Source organism: Coffea arabica, chromosome 9e (genome assembly GCF_036785885.1).
Source record: "Coffea arabica cultivar ET-39 chromosome 9e, Coffea Arabica ET-39 HiFi, whole genome shotgun sequence".
Taxonomy (NCBI): Eukaryota; Viridiplantae; Streptophyta; class Magnoliopsida; order Gentianales; family Rubiaceae; genus Coffea; species Coffea arabica.
This window is the reverse complement of record NC_092327.1, coordinates 38,716,857-38,739,768: the sequence shown is the minus strand read 5'-3', so window position 1 is coordinate 38,739,768 and position 22,912 is coordinate 38,716,857. Positions and strand designations below refer to the sequence as shown.

The 22,912-nt window shown below is 35.8% G+C and overlaps 2 protein-coding genes across 3 annotated transcripts; both read right to left on the bottom strand.

Annotated features, from left to right (window-relative positions):
• On the bottom strand, positions 1-10,357 carry LOC113710270 (heat shock 70 kDa protein 16). Of its 2 annotated transcripts, none has more exons than XR_011821318.1 (10): positions 9,917-10,357; positions 8,336-9,591; positions 6,722-6,934; positions 4,733-4,828; positions 4,505-4,651; positions 4,021-4,218; positions 1,219-1,328; positions 1,007-1,135; positions 789-919; positions 1-572 (listed from the first exon to the last, which is right to left on the bottom strand). XR_011821318.1 is itself a non-coding variant. In XM_027233183.2 (10 exons), the coding sequence occupies exons 2-10, from the start codon at positions 9,500-9,502 to the stop codon at positions 503-505; spliced, it is 2,298 nt and encodes a 765-aa protein (XP_027088984.2). In that variant the 5' UTR covers positions 9,503-9,591; positions 9,917-10,342; the 3' UTR covers positions 1-502. The 2 variants fall into 2 exon arrangements, 1 of the variants encoding a protein (XP_027088984.2); XM_027233183.2 differs by having other exon boundaries at positions 1,219-1,365; positions 9,917-10,342.
• Positions 10,358-19,438: 9,081 nt separating this feature from the next.
• LOC113709312 (uncharacterized) lies at positions 19,439-20,211 on the bottom strand. Its single transcript, XM_027232053.2, has one exon. It carries the CDS (start codon positions 19,987-19,989, stop codon positions 19,669-19,671), a length of 321 nt encoding a protein of 106 aa, XP_027087854.1. The 5' UTR covers positions 19,990-20,211; the 3' UTR covers positions 19,439-19,668.
• Positions 20,212-22,912: the final 2,701 nt, after the last annotated feature.

Sequence of the window (22,912 nt, the reverse complement as noted above, 5' to 3'; positions counted from 1 at the left end):
TCAACGAAACTAACACTACCTATGCTATGAGTAAAACAGTGAGTAAGGCTTACTGTAATTACAAAATCCACAAGAAGTTACCTCAGAAGACTTGTGACTCAAGAATGGTTTACATCTTCCTCGAGTGAAGTATGGTAATCTCACCAAAACTGTTACATCTACGTCAGTATTTTTCCTCTACAAAAAAACATAAATCCACAAGGACTACAAAGAGCAGTAAAATTTTCAATCCTCTGAAATGTTGGATCTACATCTGCAGGTGCTAGTCCAACATGGTCATCATCTGTGTAAAGACACAGCTTAAGGGTCGTAGCACCCCAGACATGAGTATAAATGCCACCAGCATTCTGTATCCAACCATGGAGAGACCTTACAATGTGATGGCAGAGAATTATTCTGGATGAGGCCTGGCAATAAAAATACTATCCGCATAAATTCAAATTCAGTTGATCTGATTGCCTACCCAGGCTAATGCTGATCATTCCACTGGCATGCAGATCCTTCAGTCTGAATTTGGTGCATCATGCGGTGTTGGCAATGAAGACTTGGACCTCATTATACGTTTGCACATCCTGAAACACATATCATGCAAACAAATCACATTACACTGCAAAGATGAGATTAGAAATGCAATGATCACTTGATACTTCGAAATGTACAGGACACAACAGAGAAACTTATCATACCTAGAAACTTCAAATGATATTGCAACCAAGATATTCTAAACAAATCTTCCAAGAATCAACCAAATTAAATAATGAGCAAGCTCAACAAGAAAACACACATACACATCAAGAGCCTCAGTTCTTCTCCTAATTTCAGACGATGAGAGTGTAGGATCAGCATTTTTGGGTAATGAATCCTGCAGCTGGGTTCTCTCTCGAAGCCACTGCTCTGCTTTACTGCATTCGTTATATACCTGCAAAATGAAAGAGGTCAAGCAACTGAACGCTATAAAGACAATGCAAAAATATACACCTTCAAAATGATGCGAAAGTGACCGTACAGCATCTCTCTCACTTGGTGGCAGTGATCCTACAGCCATTCGATTCTCCACGATGCAATTTAATAAACTTCTTGTTGCCTGTGCCCTTGCCTCTTCATCTTTATACCGATGTTCAACAGGATTGACCATCTAAACAAAATTCTGACAAGGTTATAACATCCACCAAGAAGAAGCATGAAAACGTTACACTAGGGCATGTACACAGGAAGCACCTTTTTGAGGTCTTCAAGTTTCCCAGTATAGACGTGTTCAGACTCGTCATCTCCATCATCATACAGCCATTCCTCAGTCTGTTGCAGACTACTGGAAATTCCTTCTCTTTCTGCATCGGTAGCAAAGCTCCGATATGAATTTAAAAGCTGCGGATGTGATGTCATTTTCACACTAAAAGTGAGTTGGAGCATGAAAAGGATTAACCCCAAAAAAAAATGTTTGTGCACCAAAAGAGGACATTGATTACAGAATTTCATAAAGCAAAAGAAAAGAGCATTGATCTTTAAAAGTTCAAGAAGAAAAGTTCCTAAAAAGGATTGATTTCAAAAGTTCACCAATCAAAGAATACACGACTTAAGATGAACAGGAAGAAAAAGAAGCAGAAAGAATCTCCTCTTTCGGCTACTCAGAAGTTACATAATTTTGTATTCACTGACAAGTGTTTCTCAAATAAGAACAGTGAATGAACCACGTCAGTTGACAAATTCCAGAAGAAGAAGAAGAAAAACATGATGAAGGTGTTGTATGTTATTACTTTAGAACTAAAATAACATATTTTAGCTGGACTATCCCAAACTCCGAATTAAAGTATATAAGAAAAACAAAGAATGGCCCAATGGATACTAAGTCTTTCTTCGACTTTTCATCGCCAGGCATTCATTCTTAAATAGCTTGCTATTTGGCATAAATCTTTTCCCATCCAGTTTCAAAGAAATTTATCATCCTAGTGATAAAAAGGCGGACAGATTTGAAGCATTGACCTAAATAGATGCAAAATGAACAGCTCCACAGCGCCAAATTCCACGTCAAAGTGGATTAAAGGTCCTCAACTGTTTTCAGGCCAATCTTGAAATCAGAATGCTAATTGAAAGATGCTCAGTCAAGTCTTGGTTAACAAGATTACCCATCATGTGCGAATTAGTGGCTCCTAACAAATGCAAAGGTTTGACAGGGAGATGCAGCATTTATGTAAAGATAAGATTGAGTGGGCCTGGTTGAAGGAAAATCTTAATATTGTTTGCCCAAGGGATCTGAATAAACAAGTTGGATCTCAGCCAGCCCCGACTGCAGATACAATGACTGTGTTTACCTAGGTCTTGCCTTAGTGCGTGTTTCACCATTTAAGGTTTTTGCCAAGTGTTAAAACCATACATTTTTCACTTTCCAGTCAATTGGATCTGCCTCTACTCTCACTGCACTAAGGACAACAAACTTTCCAACAGTAAAATTGGGTCTAGCTAGTGCTAAATCATGTGGTGCGCTGGCAATTGTCCAGAGTGGATGGCTGCAGAGCTAGTATGACCTGGCATCTGGCATTCATGAGCTGAAGTGTACAAAATGTACAATAATGAGAAGTTGTCCATGTTGACACTGTGCTAATAAGTTTCTTAGCACTGTTAAATGCCAATGCATTCTTTTGTGCAAATGAAACAGTGAAAACAGGAAAAACTCTTATCCTGTTTACAACTTACTAGTATTTTCAGAGGAAAATTGGAGGTAACATAATGATGGATCATTAAGAAAGGGCTCCATCTACTTTCAATAATCTGAAAGCAGAATCAATTTGGCTCTAGAGTTATATCCTGTGGAAACTGTTAGAAACCCCTTGCTTTTACCCCCAAGCATTATGCATCTTAAACTGAAGAATCTACAAAGCAAGGTGGTAGCTGCTTGGTGTAGCAGAAATGGCATGCTCACAACTTCTAAAAGGGCCATTTTTTATGTTCTAAATGCATCCAACAAGTTCAATCAACGGTCTAGTACTTTAAGCAACCTGAATAAATTTCAAATTTTTATCACAATTTCTACATTGTGTCAATTGTCAAATATATTTTCATTGATATGCATTATTAAAAGTAACTTTCAAAATGTTCATCTAACTATTTTGGACATGCAAGAAATTAGAAATATTTGATACAATATCATGCATGCTCCATGATTTTTAACCATTTGGTTTAAGTGCCAAATATGAATTCCAGTTAAGAAACAATTTTTTCTGGTAGATTGTGACACAACTACGAATATAGTTGATTTGAAGTGTTTTCTTATGTCTTGTCCAAATTATTCAAGGAACGCAACTTAGAAGTATCTATGCTATGTCATATTCATTACTCCTGTACATGGTGTTCTTCTTGGCTAGTGGCAACAGTAGCTAAGGAACTTATAGTCTAACATTAAAAAAATAACAGAAAATGAAGATGACAGGAAGCAGATACAGCAAAACTTAAAGATAATGACAGGTGCAGCCTTTGGATGTTCCATAAATGCACCAGAAACAGGACCAGAATACCGAAGGAAATCCAACTGAAAGAAATTACACCAAGCCATCCAGCACAGATAATTTGACCAATTGTTGCCAAACAAACTAAATGTGTTTTGCAGACATGCCGATGTAAACAAGTAAATGTTGGCCAGTAAAAGCAATATATGGCCAACCTGTTTGCTCTTGGATAGTCATAACTACGACAATGCACCTTTATCAGATATCTGTCTAGGCAAACCAAAAAAGAAAAAAAATTATAGGTACTGTGTGTGTTTGAATACAAGTGCTTTTTTTTTTTCCACATATTATTTCACTTGCATCATAGACACATTTTCCAACCACCATTTTATCTCACACACATCATTTCACAAAAAGTGCTACAGTATTAATCTGGATATCTTTTCCAAATAATCTCCTATCCAAACACACCCATTGCTTTATGTACCATATTCATACAGAGACCTTATGCAGCTTGATCTTTTTGGCCTGGTTTCCAAACTGAAACCTGACGTATACATAACTAGATATTGAATCATACCTTGTTACGGGTGTCATAGACATAAGACTCGAGGGAGTTTTTACGATCTTTAGTTCTCTCCATCTTTGTATCTTGTTCAGCCAATTGAAGCTCTTTTTCTTGAGCTTGGGACAGTTCAACTGGCGTCATCCCACCACATATATTTTCACTGATTGGTATATCCTGTCTCCTTGTTGCTTTTGCCCTCCTTTCATCACCCTGCACAAGGATATGAATATCATACCATTTATTTACATTCAACAATGATAATCTAAGTTGAATTTGAAGGGAAACAAACTTAGTTTGGAGGACCAGCAGACTCATTTTGTAACTGAACAAAGTAAAGGTACTAGAGCTATGTTGATGTCAAAACAATTAAATTATTGAAGATGTATGCCTCTGTATCTTGGGCGCAAGCCTATCTTTTCTTTCAATTGATAATGGGGAACAACCTCAGCAATGTAATTATTCCTCAAGCCAAAAGACAAAACTTCAGAAAACTTACAGCAGCTGCAAACTTTGAATGTGCAGAGTTTGAGTCACCAGGACCATTAGCTGTGTAAAAAGTCTCATGATTGCTTGTCTCCATGTTCTCTGAAAGGGCATCAGCATAGTTATTTGAAGTAGGATCATCCGCATGATCTTCAATCAGCTGAAGAAAGATAAAAATTTCATGAAGAATTCAAATGAATCATGATTTACACATGTTTCTCAAATTATAATCTACACTCACCGAAGCTGATTCAACACCAAATATTCCATGGATGTTTAGGTGAACTCTTACTTTAACCTTCGCCTTCTCCGAATGGGAAACTTGGTAGGGGCCAATCTAAACCAAAAAAAAGAATATTTAACTTGAGTTTGCTTTTCTTCCTAATCCAATAAATTCAGCTTGAAACAAGAAAAGCTACAACTACAGCATAATCATTGAAAATAGGAAAGAAAATTACCCTGCGATATAAATAGAAATAAACTCTTTGAGAATGAACCTCAAACAAGAAAAAGAAGAAACAAAATAGCATGCCAACTTTCACCCCAAAAAATCTGGTGCATTTGGGTTGAGAATTGTATATATCAGTTTCCACTTTGGAATCATCCCCATCTAGAACTGTGTTCTTTATGACCGTAATCAGTGGCCCAGAATTTGCAGTTTCTAGATCTTGTTTTTCTGGAATCCCTATGCAATGAATCCCTCCAACATATGACTTCCAATTATCACAAAAAAGCATGTCACATAAATCCAACAAAGATGTAAATTCTCATTCAAATGTCCACATCTGTCCTTAGTGCTGAAAAAGAAGTCACTGGGAAGACAAGAAATGCCTTTTTTGATATTTTGCAAAGGAAGCTAGTGGAAGTTTACCTAAAGTTAGAGGCCTAGCATAGTTTTAGGATGTGGATATGACCATAATATTAAATATCCATATATAGTTCGCCTTCATACTTAAGATCAGGCTATTTGACTGAAAGATAATGGGAAATTTCCATCCCATAATCTCAAAAAAAAAAAAAATGCAGTTCTGATACTTTTGCTCCCTAAACTATACTTTGAGGCAAAAAATTTCCCCTCATTCTAGCTTTGGCATCCAATTGAATCTAAATCTCAACAAATCCTTCAAAACCAAACTAAGAAGTTACACAACAATTACCACATTACAGTACCACGACAATCATATTTCTTTCCAGAATATCTCAATGAAGATGCAACATCTTATTTCAATTCTTAAGTAGTTTTCTTCTGAACAGACAATTAAATTGACACTAGATGGTGTAAAGAGGAAGTAGTGTCAAATCCCATATGCAATGGAATACGTTCCTTTATCTCCTTAAAATATTTTCAGCAATTAGGTAACTTTCATTAAAACACTACAAAATGGTTTAACAATTCTATTCATCGACCAAAAAGGGATTTGATAGTTTATTTTCTGGTTTAATGGGCATTTTGAAGTGCAAAATTCACTTTCAACAGGTAACGACAACAAATTATTTAATCTACAACATGTTGGGAACTGGCTAAAGCACTCAATCAACTAAATTAATGAGTTTGGACCCCCTTATTCAAAGCAAGAATGCTTGGTCATAGTTTTACATCATGCAGTTAAATTTCCCACCTGCAGCACATTGGCATAGAGTGCACCATACATGACAGCAAGAAGATGTAAGGATTAAATACATTCAATAATTCCACAGGGCCATCAGACTCTCTTCACAGCAGAGTTGAAATCCACCAATATCCAACTTATTTGCTAGAATATATAAATCATAAATGTTTCTGAGACATAATAGACATCTCTCCCTCTTTGGCCTAAACTCTCTTAATGCAGTAACCACAACATCTCTTCCCAATGAGAGATCATTATTTTCACATAACAATTGGACCACCAGATGCGATTGATGATTCCAAGCATTTAAAGATACCACATGCATTTAGAAATAAAATATCATTCAGTCAATTCATATTGAGGATGAGCAGGATGGATATATGTGAAACAACAAACGAGGAATATTAGTTGCGCATACACATTCATAGTAAATTCAATGATAGAGATACTTAAAGGCATGGAAGCATACGAATAGTCGCATTATTGTAAACATGATTAGAATTGTTTAACATCTACAAGATAGCAGTATTACAAATTCTGCACAGAGAACCAGATAAGCTCTCATTCACATAATTTAGCACATAATTTAGCAAAAAATTGCCAAGTAAAAGGAATATTACCATAAAATCACTAATTTTGGTAGACATACAGGGTAGCAACTCATTCTCATTCGCATAAAAGGCTTCCATTTGGAATGTATTACTCTTCTGCAATGTAAGCATCTTAACACTCGGAAAAGGATGACCTCGTGGAAACAAAACACAATTTGATTGTGCACAAATTGGGCCATCACTAAGAGAAAATCCTATGGAAAATGGAAAAGAATCTTGCACCTGCAAAAAAAATAAGGCCAGAGAGAACATTATTCTATTAAAACAGTCCACAATTTATCCAACTGCCTGCAACAAAGCTTCAAGGATATTGAAGTCGCTTTCCTGTCTGCTAACCGCATAGAATGAACAAAATCTTAGTATCATAATACCACTAATAAAAGATTATCTTCATTTCTTTAGTGTCCAAATTATCATTTTGGATATGCTAAAAAAACTAGCCTCTTACAATGATCTCCAATTGTCTTCACATCATTAAAAATGAAATAGTGACTAGACAATCAAGAAAAATGGTACCAGTTGAGAAAAAATGAAAATCTAACCTTTGAAAACATTATCTTTAATTGAATCTGAACCATCTGATGTCATTGAGGGACATTCATTGTGGACTGAAGGATAGTTTATGTTGAGATTAAAGAAACTAAATGTTTTTATCTTCATCGTAGGACACTCTGTTTAAACCTTTATTTTAGATTCCACAACTGAGTTTAAAATTAAGGCAATATGCTTTTGCATTTTATGAAACTAAAGACATTTGGCCTGTCAAGAATTCTTGACATTTGCACTTTTTAACTGAGAAAAGTTCGAAGAAATGTAAACCATGGATTTTACCTGCAAGGTTTTGGTATATGCCTATTTATCAGCATGATGCTTATAAATTTTAAGTACCTGTATACTAAGGCTATGGTTGGTGAATTCCTATTTAAGAGTCATTAAAACCTAGAATACACAATTGATTCCCCATTTTACCAACTCATAATTGGTTACCGACCAATTTCACAGGTCAATACTATGTCACAATATGCACAATGTGACACTAGAAGATCAAAATTTCAACTAAAAGCATGAGAAAAGAGGCTGTTGAAGCACTACATCGCAGCAAGTGTACAAGACAACAGCTATAATTGTAATGATAATAGGGCTCATAATTATGGCAATGGAAGACCGGTTACAAAGAAAGGAGTAACAAGTTCCCGTTAGCGAGTCTAAGATGCTGCCAACAATACATAGAGGCATCTGCTACTCACTGATTTTGCTCTAGAATTTCATTTGTTCAACTACTGGGACAGAATCATTTTGAAGAAGTGTGCTTTCCCACAGGAAAACTACTTTAAATGCCATAATTTTTTGCATCCTCTTTTGATTCCGGGGTTTTTCTCTTGAAGAGGAAGCCAAACTTAGCAAGGACATGATCATGCATGGGGAAGAGCAATGACATCATATTTTGGATTCTCCCTAAAACAAGCTACAAGCACATTTAATGACTTCTGGAATAACCATGGTGAAACAATTTTTTTTTTAAAGCAACATAAGAATAATAGACAGGAGCAGAAATAGAGAAACAGCACATGCTCAAGTAAGAAAGTAAAAAAAATATATACAAATGAACCATGTTTAACGAACCTCAAACTCCCTAACACGGAATGTTGGGCTCAGCATTGCACATTGAAGAGCACAACCACGAGCCACACACTCACTGACATTTATCGTTCGGCTGGGCTCTCTCCTGAAAAGGGCACTTAAAACCTTCATGATTGCAGGAATTCGTGAGCCTGATCCAACAAGCTCAACAGTGTGAATCTTTTCCAGAGTCAGACCAGAGTCAAGCAAAGCCTTACGGCAGGGAAAGCTGATTCTCTCCAACAAGTGTGATGATAGCTTCTCAAAATCTTCTCTCTTAATGAATCCCTTGACATCTTTCTCATCCATCAAGCATTCAATGTTAAGTGGTGCCTCTGGATTCGCGCTCAATACCTTTTTCAATTTCTCACAAGCAGCCCTCAACCTTATAGAAGCCCGAAGATTTGAATGGACATCAATGTTGTACTGTTCCTTGAAATTGGCAGCGAAATATCTGAACAAAACCTCATCGAAGTCTCTGCCTCCTAAGTTACTATCAAAAGCATGAGAAAGTATCTTCATTTGTCCAGGCTGAAATGATGCTACAGCCACCTGCGTATCACAATGGCCAACATCAACAAACACAACATTTGCCGGACCCCCATTGAAGTCTGTCTTGTATATACCATAACCAAGAGCAGTAGCAGTACAGTCATGCATCAACCTCAAAGGTTTCAGACCAGCAATCTCAGCTGCGTGCAAATATGCTCTTCTCTGCAAGTCAGTGAAGTATGATGGTATACCAATAACACAATCCGAGACATGAGTCTCCAGATTTTTCTCTGAAATCTGCTTTAAATGTCCAAACAACATCACCATAATTTGAAACGGTGTAAAGCTTTGTTTCTCATCCAAGTAGTGCAGATGAATCAAAATACCACCATCAGGTCCCTCAGAAGTCTCAAAAGGTACCAACTTTAAATCATCCTGCACACTTGGTTCCCTAAACTTCCTACCGATCAATCTCTTAACCTGAGAAATCGTTGATCTCGGGTTCATGGTAGCAGAGGCAGCCCCTACTGCACCCATAAACCTCTGCTTCTCACCAAACGACACCACAGCAGGGGTTTCACGTTTCGATTCATCATTCAACAGCACATCAATGCCCCGCTGTTTGGCCACTGCTACAACACAGTTCTCATTTCCAACATCTAACCCCAACACACTCATTTGCAACTAGAAGCCCAAAGCAATCAAAACCCACCAAAATTTTAGTACAGAACACCAAAATTCACTCCCAAAACAACAAGAAAATACACCTACACAGAAAACCATTATCACAATATCATTAGCTCAGGCATTCAAAAAACTAGCTGCACCCCACGAATTCAGAAGCAGAATGAATGATCAGGTCATGTGAATTAAAAACCGATTCATAATCACAATAGAAACAGGTTTCATCATAATCACTATCAAAAACAGACAATGAATTACTGACATAATTCAAAAGATACTACTAGCTGTAGTGATAAAATATCGCAGCTCTACAGTGACGCCGGGCATCTGATCATCAATGTTGTTCCACAAACAGATTAAATACTGAGAAAAAATAGAATTGAGTGGGGAAATTGGAACACATGTTACCTGCAAAAGTGAGCGATGAAAATGCAGAGATATTGTGGGGCGCCGGGCGAATAGAAGGAACCCTAAAGCATTAGGAGGAGGAGGAAGGGAAGAGCCTAATGGAGGAAAGAGAGATAATCTCCGGAATGGTTGGGGCGAAGAGTCTTAAGAAGATCCCTTCGCACCCTTTACTTACACACGGACGAAAACGGATCAAATCATGTAGTAGTACCTAACGTATGTTCCATGGAATTGTACTTTACTTCCGCCACTGTCTTGATGGAATGATAGCTAATGAGTGAGCGGAAAGATAAAAAGGAAAAAAGTCAAAGACTGCTTATGCCCTTGCAATTCCGGAAATTGGCCTTCTCTTTTCTGATTGGTTTCTCCCCACCAATGCCCTTTCCGCATTACTCGGTTGCCTGTGCCTTGGCGTCTTGAATGACTTTTTTCACGCTGCTCTCGAATGCGAATACGAATACAAAGTTGTTGCTTTTTCACCTGCAAAAAATCAAGAATCAGCCAAGCATGCAGCAAATATTTGATTCAGTGCAATTAATCCAGTCTTCCGTTCTTCAGGGCATATGACTTGCCCGAAGTTTTTTTTTTTTTTTTTTATAATTGAATGATTGATTATGAAAAAGGTGGCCAAATATGCATTACACCTTAAATTTTGTTGTGCATCACGTCAAAATTGTGGATTAATTCATGGAATCTTAAAATTTGCACTCCATTAGCAATAATAAATTGTTGTGTATCAATCAGGCGTGGAAAGTGTAATTGGATCAGTATAAGTGAGTCCACAATACTTAGTATAGCATAAAGCCTTAAACCAAGATTTTGCAGTTCGTGTTGCAAGGGAGCATGACAGCCCACAGGCCCTATCTAAACATGTTTAGTATGGTATCCCATTGTGCAATCCAGCAAGGGAGATTCAGGATATCTACAGCCTCATGGTTGTACTTAGAGGTGTCAAAATGGGTTGGGTAAAATGGGTAATAGGTATAGGTGAGTCAACTCATTTATACTCATTTAATTAGATGCGTATAAATGGGTAAGTCAAAAAATGAATTGGATAACCCATTTATTTTAATTTTTTGTAAACTTGTTTAAATTCATTTTTACAAACTAAGTTATCAATTTATACCACCCTTTGCACCCATCATTAGTTTTAAATATTTACTTATAATGTTCAGTAAGTCTAATTATCAATTTTTTTCCATCCGTACTCTATGTCGCAAAATTATATACTATTTAATAATTGAATGATAAGAATATAAAAATTTGAACTAAGTACTATAAAAGTTAACATAAAAAATGTAATCCAAAAATTTTGAACCTCTAACATTTTTTTCATGTGTAAATTTAAAATTTCATTTTGGAAAGGTAGGAAAAGAGGCTAAAACTTATCATAAATTGGTAATGCTGAAAAATGAGGAAGTTAACAAACTAAAAGAAAATAAAATGATAAGATAAAACTAACAAATAATAATAATAATGAAACAAAAGTAGTTAACGTCATGAAAAAAGAAAAATTTGAAAAAAAAAATGGGTGGGGAAGAGAGGAGACTTGGGAGAAGACAATTCTAAATGGGTTAATTGGGTTTCATGGGTTATCCAATAATACCCATTTAGGTATTATAAATTTTTACATATGAGTATAAATGGGTTATCCAATAATACCCATTTACTCATATGCAAAAATTTATAATACCCATACCCATCTATTCATGAGCGGGTATGGGTAAATTAAGTTTAATGAGTTGGTTTGCCACCTATAGTTGTACTAGTGCAGAGGCAATAGATGTGGTTGTGTGAAAATTCTTGCATACGTTTGGATTGTCATTTTTTCCGAACAAATTTTTACATTTTTTGCGAATATATTTTTCAAGCATATTTTTATCTCATATGCATCAAATTACTATAGTACATTTAAAAAAAAAAAACTTTAGAAAATAGCAATTAAAGCGGACAGTATGTCAAAAAATTTTCTTTTTCTTCCTTTTGGTCGACAAGGGATGTTGACATAATATGGCTTAAACGAGTAAACCGAGTCACTCCAATTGACACCTAAAAATATCATCTAGCATGAGCTAAACTCATCCAACATGGGGTTAACAACAAGAAGCAAACAATTTTTTGCTTTGTATTACAAGGAATTTCGTGCATTGAGAAGAAGAAATGCATGCATGTGAAAGAATAACATGCTCTCCTTAATTACTCAAAGGTTGCAGGAAATGCTGAATCCAGTTATTGGTTATAGACTGTTCTCAATCATTCCGAACCATCAAAGTGGTGCCTAGGATGCCAATTTCATCTAATCAGTGGAATGCAATGTTCTACGGGGCTATCCTATCTAGGACTTCGATCACAAATCTTAACCATGCCAGTGATTTATCTAAATTAAACCCATAATCAGCCCATGTGATACGTGATTTATAATGTACTGGCCCCTTTCTTCTTGATCTTTCCTTCTCAATCATGTCGGGCTCAGACCCATGGAAAAGATTTGTTAATTTAGGATAAATGTGAACGAGTTGAATGCACAATAAATAATTTGAGTGCAGAAGAGTGCAGACTAATTATTGACCTGTACGGCTGCAGTGCCCACCAGCCACCAGGACAACAGGCGTTGGAAAAGTCCCCCTGTCGGGGAAGGGCGGGCCTGCTTCTTCTTCTAAATTTCTAAAGCAAATGGATCCATCTTGATTTTTGATCCCACCACTTTTCATGTTTCATTCACTTAGCAAGTTAGCATGGGCAAATGATCAAGACCAAGGTTTCTTCCGAGACAGGAAGGCAACCAGATAAAAACCTACGTAATTGGTCTCCCTGCCTTCTCTAATATTGCCTCAGTGGAACGGAAAAATACCTATATCAGAGTAGCATCATCATGTGTGGATGAACAAAACTATTCAAACCAACAACGGGAACCGTTAAAATGGGTGAATTGAGTGGATTTGTGATTCATAACTCATCTATAGTCATTCAATTAAAGCGTCAAAATGGACATATCAAATAATTAAATGAGCCTAATTGGATCGCTCGTTTGGAGGTTAGGTCTGGTTAAAAATGACGTAGATATTGAAAATTATTTATTAGTGAATGAGTTTAGTTTAGAGGTGCAAACGAATAGAATCGGATCAAGTTTTGACCTAATTGAATTGAATCTCAACTTAATTTTATGAAATCGAATTTAAACTTGAACCCGACGAACTCAAAATGTAAAGGTCGAGCTTGAACTCGAGATTAAAAAAATAATTATTTTATTTTTAAAAATGAATAAAATACTAATTTTTTTTAACAAATAATAAAATATTAGAAATATAGATATAATTTTATTATTAAAATAAAAAATAATATATGTATTTATATATATAATCGAACCGACTCGAGAGCTAACAAGTTGAATATCTTTAAACTCAAGTTCGACTTGATCAACTCGAACCCGGCTCGAACTGCTCGCAAGTGACTCGATTTATTTGCAATCCTAGTTTATTCGAGTCATCTGAATTGATATTGACACCTGTAGCAACAACCAGCATATGCTTGTTCACATAAAATTAATTTATGGCAAGAGTTTTATTGTTGACTTCAAGACAAGCAAATATGTGGGCAGACGGTCAAAAAGAACGGCATGCGTGAATTTTTAGTTCTAAGCTGACTGCCATGGAGACTGGACTAACAGCAGCATTGTGGAGGGCCACCATGGAGAATCCTTGAAAAATTTTCAATGCGTGCGTAGAATTTTGTTCGCATTGTCTTTTAAAATTTTGACCAATATATAGTGTATTACTTGTTTGTTTATAGAGCCGGAGCTTTTTTTTCCTTTTATTTTTCGATTTTTGGTTTGTCTTTGGAATTTTTCCGATCATAGAAGCATGAAAATTGTCTCAATCTAGGTATATGTTAACTGTTGCAAGGTTGCCAACAAGTAATTGATTTGAGCTCGAGGATAATTATTGAAATCACCTTTGAGCTTGAGTTAGTATTTACTCCAATTTTTCTCGTTTTGATTATGCAATATTTAATCAAAAGGATGAAAGAAGAAAGGGGTAATTGAGCACCTAACTTGTATTTCAATCGAAAATTTTTATAAATCGACTCGCCTTAAGCGAACTGATAACTAGAAAAATTTGCTCAGACAAGGAGCAAAAACAACAAATTAAATGTGGATAAAGAACAAGAAAAAGAAAAAGGATTCATTCAAATTTCAACGAGTTAAAATAGTCACAGGAAGTGGAAACGCCCCTACGTCGATAGTAGCGTAAATATCATATACAATTTCTGTTGTATGTGATATTAAAGATCCAACACAATCTGTAGTAAGTATCTAGACTGAATGTATCAAAGTATTTTCTTACGGACATTTATTCATTTATCATTAATTGCCAAGTAATTAATGAACCATCAAATCAGAATCGAGGCACAAAGAATTTGCTGAAACGAATTCTGGGACCAACAGCAAAAACAACAAAAACTGGTTAAAGCAACTTTGAAAGGCAAAAAAAGATTCAGTACTCAAATTTCAATGAGTTACAATTGTCACTCGAAAGTAAAACATGCACCCTCTATATGCAAGTTTTCATAGGCCAAAAGTTCCAGCATCTTTTCACGAACAGTGATGCTGAAGATTACAGGAAAATAGATTGAAATTTTTATTTGAACATTGGCTGGAGGCCTACAATGGAGGCCCCTTGACCACGAAACAAGCCTTTGAAAGCTTTTAATTGAGAAATGATTTGCTTGTGCAAACCAACTTCAGCAGCATATACGGTAGAGAAAACGCTCTTTCTTAGCCGTTTGAACCTCCTCCCAATTCTAATCTTCAACTTATTGGTTTTAACCTTCAACCAAGATGGCCTTTTTCTTGGAGAATCTGCTTGTTGGAGGGCCTTGTAAATCAAGAATTGTGCTCTTCTATGCCTTACTTCATCAGGGTCTTCCGTATCCATCTTGGAGTAGGCAAATGGTCTATTCAAGAGACTCATTTTGCTCTGAGGAAAAACCCAAAAATTGGTAGTAGAAGAAACAGAGGAAGAAGATCTAATTAGGTGGAAGTAACTTATGCTACTGCACTATTTATAGTGAAAAGAAAAGGGTTGCAATAGATATAAATTATGCTTAGCGGGGTCCTCAGAGAGGTCATGTGGTCATGAAACAATTCATGTGCACAACTGTGTTTGTTAGAAAATAATTGAATTTTAAAATACACTCAGCAGCTGGCCAAGAATGCACCAACGGTGAAATAAATATTTGCAATTCTTCAAACAAGAACGCTGAATCTGTTTAATTTAGGTGATGTGGATGGAGAAGGTAGTGGTGGACCTTTAGGCAGTGAATATGTATTGAATAATATAAATTAGATAAGCTTTTTTTTTTTATACATTATTGTCAGTATATAATTTTTTTTTATACTAGCAGGTTTAGATTACGCTACATAATATAAATTTAAAATTCAAATTCAAATCATACACATTTGATATACATCTAAAGTTGTTAGCGTAGAAAAATCACAATACTGTCGGCGCTTAAAAAGTTAATCCACATAAATTATGTGGTGTATAAATTTCATAGTCTATTATTACCCCAACTTGACGTTTACATGCATGTATAAGTGAATGATTGTACAAGAAAACGTTAAAAGATAAAAACGTAAGTAAGGCATCCAATGCATACAAGCTGATGATTCTAACTGCTTACTTCCTTTTTTTATTTTGGTTTTGAAAATGATGAAAGTACCAAATATAATTCATGTATAGTAGGTATATAGTAATGTTATATATTAGAGTGCTAATGACCCATTTTCTATTTGCAACTTGAGTTAAGGACCATCTTCCCACAAAACCTAGAAGTTTGACAAAATTTTGCCGTTAATAATGCTAAGCTTGATTTTTGCTAGACTACTAATGGAGTTACTATCAAAAGTACCGTTCATTATATATAAGCTAGTATAAATAAAGATTGACAATAACGTATCACCACACACTCTTACATCTTGATGACTACCAATATTTGGTCTATCACATTGACTGTAATTGATAAACTATTGGGATGGGGACAGTGGAAAGTTTTTAAGGTCTTTTTTTAATGTCAGATTCACAATTATGAATTTTGTGTCTAACAGTCAGGGATGAGAAGGGTGTGAAGCGAGGTAAGAGGGTAAAAAAAATTAGGGAGTTTGTAAGTGATAATTCTTCTAAAGAATGTATCGTAATTAGCACCATAAAATGGACCTAACTAAAACCTTAGAGGTCTCTTCTCAGCATAATATGTTTCATGCTTATTAACTTGTGGTTGACCCCATGCCCGAAACCTTCATATATGTATTTGATAGTTTATGACCAAACAGACGAAATGAAAGACCAGTCAGGAGAATGAGTCTTGCCGTCTCGCCCGCCTGCAATTTAGATTTTAGAAAGGCTATAAATTGTAGGTCAATTATCATGGCCAGTAAGTGATGGTTTACTTTAAAAAGGAAAAAACAGGAAAGTTATAAGTTTTCTTTTCTATAACTGAATTCGGAATTCTCATCCTTAAACTTCTTAGAATACTTTAGTCCCTATATTGTAACATTTATTGTACTTATATCCCTAAAATATAGAACTTGTACATTTTTATTTCTAAAGTATAAAAATTGTTCCAATTTAGTCCCTAAAGTATATATCCACTTAGGCATAAAATCTATCTCACTTCTTGAATGATGTTACTTAAATGGGGCAAATTTATAGTTTAGGGACCTAAGTATCTCATTTTTAAGTTTAAGGACTAAAATGAAAATTTCGATATAGTTAAAAGGTGTAAGTGAAATTAACCCTAATTTGTAGGTCAATTATCAAGGCCACTAGGTCAAAAGTGATTGGTTTACTTTAAAAAGGAAAAAAAAAAAAAGGAAAGGTATGGTTTTCTTTTTTTATATTTAACAGGTAATTATAATGGGAGATGTTAGGGTATCGAAATTTCTAATTTTCTATAGTTCTTTATGAACCAATCTCTCATTTTATATCAATGCTAGAGTATCGAAATTTCCATAGTTCTTTGGGAACCATCAACCATCCCATCATTTTATATCCAATGATGAGTTTCCACATCATTCAACAATAATAGGGGTGTACATTGTAAATAATCTTTCTTGATACAGTCTATGGGTCAAGAAAAAAAAATTCAGTTGAATTTTAACATTAAAACAAAGGGAAAAAAAAGGAAGAAAACTAAAAAAAGCAGTTGAATAGTATTGCAATGCAATGGAATGGGGTAGTTAAGAAATACAATAAAGCCGTCACTGCATGGGGTAATTAAGAAATGTAAAACTGCCACAGGATAGTTCTTGAAAGGGAAATTTGCCAAATTGGTCCCTAACATTTTCACAAAACACTTTTTTAGTCCCTAACATTTAAAATCAGCCAGAATAGTTCCTAACATATAAATTATGAGCCAGTTTGGTCCTAATGCTCGTATTTACTCTTTTTTCCGGCTAAAAATAGTACACCGGCGTAATTTCAAGGGCAAAATCGGAAAAATTCGTTAATCCATAATTGTGCATCCCTCAAACTCTTCCACCACTTCTTCAATTGATTCTCACCCTTTTGTTGAAGCTCTCCAAAGGCTTTGTGGGTTTAAGAAGGTGCAGAGAATTATTTGCCAAATAAGAAGATAAAAATGAGTTCTTTGTTGAAATTGATATCGAATTCAGAGATTTCCAAACTGAAAAGGGTCTTCTTCTCAATAACCATAGCTGCCTGAGAGAACCCATGTTGCTGATTCCTTGGTTAAGAGGAGCAAGGACGGATGATTTTACGAAGTCAGAAGCAGAAGAAGAGATTGGGTCAATGGCTGAATAGAGACGGAGGAATATGGGCTCCGTTCAAGCAAAGATAGCCTGTGGACTTGCCAAAATGCTTCAACAGCTTTCTTACCAAATTTGAGCAATCAATATGAGGGAACTGCAGATATTGGTACAGAGTATTGTGGAAGAAGATGATTATGCATTGGAAGCCGCTGATTGTGACAGATGCAGGCTCTGTCTTGTTTGAAAGAATTGAAGCTGAAGCTTTCTAACCCACAAAGCCTTTTGCTTTAATTTTCCACCTTCTGGACAACTCATGATTGACCCTGTTGTCATAGCCTCTAGCCAGGCTAGTAGATTTCCCATTAATCTTCTGTTCGTGATTGAAACTTTTTCTTGGTGGCTTTGATATTTCTTGAAACTTCTTTTTGGTGTCTTTGATATTTCTGTCTTTTCATTCAATTTTTCTTGTTAATTCTCCATCCTAGTAGCAGTAGGTTGAGAATCAATTGAAGAAGCGGTGGAAGAGTTTGAGGACTGCAAAATTATGGATTAACGAATTTTTCCGATTTTGCCCTTGAAATTACGCCGGTGTTCTATTTTTAGCCGGAAAAAAGAGCAAATACGAGCATTAGGACCAAACTGGCTCATAATTTATATGTTAGGAACTATTCTGGCTGATTTTTAATGTTAGGGACTAAAAAAGTATTTTGTGAAAATGTTAGGGACTAATTTGGCAAATTTCCCTTCTTGAAAAGCATCAATAAGTTGAAGCATTATTGTGTCAACACTGAAATAAACTATAGTATTAGTGTGCCAACAATAATCACTTTCCCCTTTCTAACAATTAATTCAATCAATTAAAGATCATTACCTCCAAGGCTCCATCCTTCATTTGGAATAAAAAAAAATGAGAGCAATTAATTAATATTTGATCCAATCTATTCTCTAAAAGTCGAAGTCCCTTAATTATGAGATTAAATTTTAGATCTCTTATAAGTTAAAATCCCAAAACGCGTATTGACACGTACAAGAAAAATGTGTAATTTGTTTGTGAAAATTTTGGACATATGAATTCTTCAGCCAACCAACTTAATGCGCAAACAATATCTTTATAGTGGAAGACGTTGATTTTGAGATAATTTATAATCATTCATCTCTACTTTTTTTTTTTCTTTTAGTATAACTGGGAAGACTCGAGTTTGAGATTTCTCACATACGCTCCTTCATCCGAATCACCCAACTCATCCCACCTCCCATCTCTAGTTAAATCTTCATGCAGCTGCAGTAAACAATTGGGCTGACTAACTATACAGTTGTAGCCATATACAACCCTCACTATGTACAACTAATTAAAACGGAAGGAGCACTAGATAATCTATCCAATGAACAAGCTTAAAGTGGAAACCTCGAAATGTTTCGAACGTTCTCAATGACGGAACCAGAACATTCACTTTGAGGGGGTGAATGTCATATACATATATAACTTAAGAGTTGGTTCAAAAGATTTTAAAATTGTTTTAAGGGACCAAAACCTTTACTTATAAGGATATAATAACTGAAAACTTTCGAACTACTATTAAGGGAAAAAAACATAAATTTATAGGACTTGGGACGGGAACGTGCCTGATCCAGTTTGCATGCTCCTCCGGGCATACCCTCCGACATGTTGCTCATTAGTATTAGCAATAAGAGTTACATTTTGCGTGTGTGTGGCAAAGGAATTCAAGCTTGTAGCAATTTCAGCTCTACAAGAATAAAGGAAATTTGCTATATATTCAAGTAGTTTGATGTAACTTGTAAGATGTGCATATTCACAAGAGATTGACTAGAGTCGGGGAACAACATTTTTTGGAAGGTTAATCATAAATGCGCTTAACCAAAAAAAAAAGAATCAAGCTGCAGAATTTTATCAGCAACTAACTGCATTTGAACTGTAGAAATTAGAAAGGTGTCCCGTTTAGCACTCTCCAATCGCCGTCCTACATCAATTACAGGGAAGGATGGAAGCCTCTTCACTACGAAGCAAACACTTGAAAGCTTTTAAATGAGAGATAAGTTGCTTATGCAAACCAGCTTCAGCATTAGATATGGTGGACAAAATGCTCTTTCTCAGTCGCTTTAATCTCTTCCCAATTCTAATCTTCAACTTGCTGGTTTTAACCTTCAACCATGATGGCCTTCTTCTTGGCGAATCTGCTCGTTGAAGAGTCTTGTAAATCAAGAATTGAGCTCTTCTACGCCTTACTTCTTCAGGATCTTCCATCTCCAACTTAGAGTAAGAAAACCTTCTGCTCAGAAGACTCATTCCTAGGTTTTGGGGGACGAAAAGCCCAAAAAAAAAAAAACCCAAAAATTAAACTTGAGAGTGGAACAAATATTAGAGGAAGAAGATCTAATTAAGTTGGCAGTGAACTAATGCTGATGCTACATTTATAGTAAGGTCTTTGGAGAGGTCATGTGGTGGTGAAACAATTCATGTGCACCACTGTGTGTATAATTATTACATGATTGGGTTTTAAAATGACAATTATCAACTGGCTAGGAAAACCTGGTGAAAAAATTTAATAAGGTTGTTTAACCTTATCTGTTATATATAGTTGACCTTTAGGTTGTGGTTGATGGACAAAGCGGATAATCTTCTAAAAACAATACTGTAAATTACACGTAACTCATGAAGTTTGTAGCATGTGTGAGACTAAATATGAGAAGAGAAGGTTAACAGACGAAATATAAGATGGGGTTTCCGCTAGTTAATGGTAAAAACTAAAAACACAGGATTATAGCTAGCGTACTCCATCAATGTCCTAAACCACACGGACCAACTAAGCATAGGTATACAAGAACTCTTTGTTGAGCCTTTACTCCAAAGATGTTTAATCCTTTGATCGCAAGAAAGCTCCCCACCACCCGACTTACAACTGATAGTTACTGATATCTTTCTGCAGATGAAGTGTATCATCTATCTTAGTTAGTTACCATTCATAATCTGTTAAGCAACCGACCTCTTTAGGATTGCTGTTAATTTATTAAAAACCTTGTTCATTATGAACAAAACAATGTTAATTGACGATGGAGAAAAGAGGCCATTTCCACATAATAAGGAAATGATGGTTTATATGATGATAAAACTAAGTCCTCCAGCAATCCAAAATCAATCATCAAGCAAATGTGTCCTGATTGCGGCTGCTCCTCAAACTAGTATGAATTCGGGTTTCTACCTTTTTCAATCATATCTGTTCAAATTCAAATTCATGAATTGCATGGTGCACTTCATCTAGCAATCGTAGGAAACCTCAATCCAAATGGTGTTGCTTGACTGCTTCCTTGGCAGGTACCGCTTCTAAAATTCATGCTAAGAATTTGAGGGTTCGGCATAATCTTTACTTTCCCGTTAAGAGATTATCGCGAATAATTAATGCCAAACATAATTTTTTTTTTGAACAAAAGGTTCATAATATGTTTCTTGAGACGTCTAACATGACCTACAAACGAATAATGCCAAACATATAAACCTCACGCCAATCTTACTTCTGGACAGCGACTTACTATTATGGGATTTTCTGTAAGAAAAATGAGAAGGATGAGCTTGTGATGACTTGCGTGTATAGGCCCAAAAGTCAAAGGGATGCTCGGCCAGACAACATTCATATTCATATATATATATATATATTATGGTTAAAAACTCCACCGGCATGAAGGATGATGGTCAGCGGTGCAAAAATAAATAAAATTTGAAAATTGAAACGATTGAGGAAAAATGGAATAAAACAAGGACAAGCCTGCAAATGTCATCCTCCAGCTCCAGGCACTCTCAAGTCTCAAGGCAATTGGCTAATTTATTGCATTTTTTGGCCTCCTCAACTGTCAACTACCAGAGCTGTCGGCTACTATCTCTGGCTATTCCCCCTCTTCACTAGGTTGCTGGCTACTGTTTAGCTCGGTCCTGTGTTCTTTGCATACGTGACAGTCTCCTTGTGAATAGAATTTAGGTTGGCAGGTACAATGATTAACCATCTTCCTTTCAAGTTACACAAACTATCTAACCATTTGACTTTGATCGTAGCCTGTAATCCTCATGTAATTTTGTATCATCAAAAATTAAGCGACTGAAGAAAACGTTTCCTTATGGAAACCGTTTGTATCTCTTAGTCCAATGTTAAACAAATCAAATCACAAAGACTACAAGACTAACTCCCGCCCGTGCATGGGCACATCACAAGAAAGTCTTACACAATACATCAATTAAGGACGAAATTTCAAGAGACTCCAAGTCATCCCCAGTTGAAATAGGACTCATGATTGATTACTCTAATCTGCTATAATGTTACTAGTTAAATAGCTAGTAGTGATTCGGTACATCTAACACGGGCAAGAATATGCATAGGAACCTTCCCAAGTCGTTAGGTCCTAAGATAGAGCAATAATTGAATTCTGGTGTCAACTCTCCTGCCCATTTTTAAGCAAGTACCGAGGAGGAAGTTTTAGCTAGAGAAACAATGCATATTTTTTTATCTACAAAGCTACGAGCTTAATTAAGAACCTGCTTTAAAATTCTTCTACGATTTCAAATGTGCCTGATTAATAAGTTTGCTCGCTCCAAGAATCACGTACCAAAGAAAAGAAAAAAAAAAAAGTTTGCTCCAAGAATCTGTCAAATGAATAACACTTTCGTCCCCTCACCCATTTCCGAAAGTTGTAGATGATCAACCCTAAAAACAATTGAAGGGCTCAATGGAATCCCACATTTACAAATATCTATAAGTGACCACATTTTAATGGTTTAAAGTTTTTATGTTAGAACCCTCCCTCTGATCTGTCTACACGGTTGAGTGAGTGAGCCGTTTGGGCAGCTTATCAACTCTTTGGGATCTAGTGGCAGAGATATAAAAGGATTTAAGGGCATGGCTAGTACGCTAATGTCCTTTAACTTAGGACCCTGCACTGAAATTTTGGACTAATATTAATCCCTGTCTAGATGCAGTGAAGATCCATTTCTTTTCTTTCCCATCTCAAAAATGAGGAACCTGTTTCGACGTGATATCAAATGCCTTGCTGTCTTGATTTATGTGCTTGGCTTCGAATTTAAAAGAGGACCGTTCGCATCTCACTTAGTGGTAGTCAAATGACCAATAATTGTTTGTCCTGACATATTGTTTGTCCATTATACCTAAATATCAAAGTCATTCCATACCAGTAATACTAATAAAACTTTAAGAAATCTAATAAAA